The 4,258-nt window shown below is 36.3% G+C and overlaps 1 protein-coding gene across 1 annotated transcript; it reads right to left on the bottom strand.

Moving 5' to 3' along the window:
* Positions 1-2,863: 2,863 nt before the first annotated feature.
* On the bottom strand, positions 2,864-3,847 carry LOC101989466 (olfactory receptor 4F3/4F16/4F29-like; the record flags this gene model as incomplete). The annotated part of the gene is made up of 1 exon (XM_005372340.1): positions 2,864-3,847. A coding segment is annotated over one exon (984 nt), but the record flags the coding sequence as incomplete, so codon positions are not given.
* Between the last annotated feature and the right edge of the window lie 411 nt (positions 3,848-4,258).

The following is a 4,258-nucleotide window of genomic DNA, read 5'->3' as shown; positions in this document are numbered from 1 at the left end:
CAGTTTCTTTATTAATAAGAAATCATTCCCACATCAGGCTACTGATTTATTTAAGCTGATCATGTATCCTGCCACATCAGTGAAGGTATTTATCAGCTGTAGGAGTTCTCTGGTAGAGTTTTTGAGGTCACTTATGTACACTATCATATCATCTGCAAATAACAAAAGTTTGACTTCTTCCTCCTCTCCAATTTGAATCCCCTTGGTCTCCTTCTGTGGTCTTATTGCTATCAGAAACTTCAAGAACTATGTTGAAGAGATATGGAGACAGTGGACAGCCTTGTCTTGTTCCTGATTTTACTAGAATGGCTTTGAGTTTCTCTCTATTTAATTTCATGTTAGCTGTAAGCTTGCTGTATATTGCTTTTATTATATTTAGATATGATCCTTGTATCCCTAATCTCTCCAAGACCTTTATTATGAAGGGGTGTTGAATTTTGTCAAATTCTTTTTCATTACTAAAAAAAATGATCATATGTCTTTTTTTCTTTTAGTTTATTTATATGATGGATTACATTGATAGATTTTCATATGTTGAACCAGCCCTGCATCTCTGGAATAAGGCCTACTTGATCATGACAGATTTTTATTGATGTGTTCTTGGATTCGGTTTGCCAGTATTTTATTGAGAATTTTTGCATCGATGTTCATGAGTGAGACTGATCTGTAATTCTCTTTCTTGGTTGAGTCTTTGTGCAGGTTTCGTATCAGAGTAACTGTAGCCTCATAAAAAGAGTTTGGTAATGACCCTTCTGTTTCTATTATGTGGAACACTTTGAGGAGTATAGGTATTAGCTCTTCTTGAAAGTTCGGGTAGAATCCAGCACTAAAACCATCTGGCTCTGGATTTTTTTGGTTGGGAGGTTTTTGATAACAGCTTCTATCTCCTTGTGGTTTATAAGACTATTTAAATTGCTCACCTGTTCTTGATTTAATTTTGGTATATGGTATCTATCTTAAAAATTGTCCATTTCTTTTACATTTTCCAATTTTGTGGAGTAAAGGTTTTTGTAGTAAGAGCTAATGGTTCTTTGGATTTCCTCAGTGTCTGTTATTATGTTCCCCTTTTCATTTCTGATTTTGTTAATTTGGATGTTCTCTCTCTGCCTTTTGATTAGTTTGGATAAGGGTTTGCCAATTTTATTGATTTTCTCAAAGAACCAGCTCTTTGTTCCATTGATTCTTTGTATGGTTTTCTGTGTTTCTATTTTGTTGATTTCAGCCCTCACTTTGATTATTTCCTGTCTTCTATGCTTCCTAGGTGAGTCTGATTCTTTTTTTCTAGAGCTTTCAGGTGTGCTGTTATGTTGCTAATGTGAACTTGCTCCATTTTCTTTATATGGGCACTTAGTGCTATGAACTTTCCTCTTAGCACTGTTTTCATAGTGTTCCATAGGTTTAGATATGTTATGCTGTCATTTTAATTGAATTCAAGGAAGAATATAATTTCTTTATTTCTTCCTTGACCCAAGGGTAGTTCAGTAGTTGATTGTTCAATTTCCATGAGTTTGTAGGCTTTCTGGAAGAAGTACTCTTGTTGAATTTTAACTTTACTCCATGGTGATTCAAGGACTTCTTGAATTTTACATACAAATGGATGGAAATAGAAACACTATCCTGAGTGAGGTAAGCCAGACCCAAAAAGAGGAACATGGGATGTACTCACTCATGTTTGGTTTCTAGCCATATACAAAGGACATTGAGCCTATAGTTAGTGATCCTAGAGAGGCTAAATAAGGAGAACCCAAAGAAAAACATATAGGCATCCTCCTGAATTTTGACCTTCATCAGGCGACGAAAGGAGACAGAGACCCACGTTGGAGCACCGGACAGAATTCTCAAGGTCTGCTACTATTAATGTGTGGGATTTGATGTGTGATTTAAGTTTTAGTAATGTTTCTTTTACATGTATGCATGCTCTTGTATTAGGGGCATAGATATTCAGGACTGAGACTCCATATTGATGAATTGTTCCTGTTATGAGTATAAAGTGTCCTTCTCTATCTCTTCTGATTAATTTTTAGTTTGAAATCAATTTTGTTAGATATTAGGATACCACACCCACTTCTTTCTTAGGTCCATTTGATTAGAAAACGTTTTCCCAACATTTTACTCTGAGGTTGTGTCTGCTTTTGAGGTTGAGGTATGTTTTTTGTAAACAACAGAATGCTGGATCCTTTTTTGTATCCATTCTCTTAGCCTGTGTCTTTTTATACGTGAATTGATTCCATTAATATTGAGCTTTATTAATGATGAATGATTGTTAATTTTGGTTATTTTTTGGTAGTAGTGTTTTGATATTTCCCTTCTTTGGGTGATGCTGATGGGTTGTTATCAGATGCCTGTGATTTTGTGGGTGCACTTAGCTTCCTTGGGTTATGGTTTTTCTTCCAGTATTTTCTAGTACAATTTTTTGTCATCAGGATCCTTGATGATAAAGATTGTGACTGGAGCGAGATGGAATCCCATTAGTTCTAATTTGTAGTTCCCTAGTGGCTAAAGATGTTGAGAATTTTAAACATTTTTCTTCTTTTATTTACTTTTTTCTCATGCAACAAATCCCAATTGCAGCCTGCCCTTCTCCAAAGCATTAATCTAATTAATCTCTTTAAATAAAAAAATAAGGAATCAGTTATCAGGTTAGAACATGAAAGACCAGAGAAACAGGGAGCAGCCACCTGTCGCTTTATACCTCTACCATTATTCTATACAAAAAGAGATCCTCTCCTCTGGACCTTACTACTACCCATCTCCTCTCTGTCTATAGTCCTCCAAACACCCATGGTAAATTTATATGAATAAACAGACCAAAATTTGCAAGGAAATATTTTCTCAGATATTAACAATGAACGTTTGTACTCATTTAAGAATGATCAGTGTGCAAGTGTTTAATTGTTTGTCTATAAACCATTATCTGTTTAAATACTCTCATCATTGCCATTTTCATTTCTTGATTCCTGAATGTATAGATCACAGGGTTCAGAAAGGGAGTGACAACTGCATCAAATATGGACAGAAATTTATCCAAGTGTGTGAAAGAAGAAGGCCATGTGTAGATGAACATCACAGGGCCAAAGAATAAGACCACCACTGTCACATGAGCTGAAAGTGTAGACAGAGCCTTGGAGGAGCCACTTGAAGAATGTTTGTGAACAGTAAATATAATGACAATATAGGAAATGATCAGTATGAAGAAGGAGCCCACAGATATGAATCCACTGTTGACAAAGACCATTAATTTCAGTTTGTGTGTATCTACACAGGCAAGTTTGATGAACCCAGGAAAGTCACAGTAGAAGCTGTCCAAAACATTTGGTCCACAGAATGGTAAGTTTACTACAAAAGCCAGTTGGATGAGAGAATGCATAAGTCCAACTACCCAGGAGGCCACTGAAAACAAGATGCACATCTTTGGACTCATAATGGTCAGATAATGGAGAGGCTTACATATGGCCACATATCTCTCAAAAGCCATGGTTATGAGTAAAATCATCTCCACACCACCAATGAAGTGAATGAAGAACATTTGAGTGATGCACCCTCTAAAAGTGATGACTTTATGTTTTCTCAACAGATCATAAATCATCTTGGGGGAAATAACAGAAGAAACACCCAAGTCAATGAAGGAGAGGTTAACCAACAGAAAGTACATGGGAGAGTGTAAGTGAGGATCAGAAGCCACAGCGAACACGATGAGGGAGTTTCCTGTCATGCTTGCTACATAAAACATGGAGGAGAACACAAAACGGAATAATTGGATGTCCCAAGAATTGGTGAGCCCCAGGAACACAAACTCTGACACCACAGACTGATTCTTTCCTTCTATTGGCTTTGTTGGCAGTGCTACCTGAAGGAAGAAATGTCAGAAACTGTAAATTATAATTTTATCAATAGAATAGGAAAATCTCCTAGTAATGAAAATCTATTTTATTGCAACATTGAAACTAACTTTAAAGTGAGTAGTGTGAGACAAGTATGTTTTATACACAACAATAATCTGAAATTTATAAATGAGTTGGAATTAGGATTTAACTCCTCTAACAAAAGTTTTCATCAAAAACTCAAAGACAATAAGGTTTGGTGGGTTTATGGGGCCCCATAACAACAACTCCAACTGGTTGATATGACGTCATGATACTGATAGCGCTACTGCAAGACCTGTTTTGGGTACCAGCTGCACAAGACAGTTCCAACTTGGTTAGCTGAAATGGTGCACATCTTATACAACATTTTGGCCAGACCTGCACAAAATACTCAG

The sequence above is a fragment of the Microtus ochrogaster genome, unplaced genomic scaffold, assembly GCF_000317375.1.
Source record: "Microtus ochrogaster isolate Prairie Vole_2 unplaced genomic scaffold, MicOch1.0 UNK1867, whole genome shotgun sequence".
NCBI lineage: Eukaryota > Metazoa > Chordata > Mammalia > Rodentia > Cricetidae > Microtus > Microtus ochrogaster.
The sequence above is the reverse complement of the archived record's forward strand: the minus strand, read 5'-3'. Positions and strand labels throughout refer to the sequence as shown.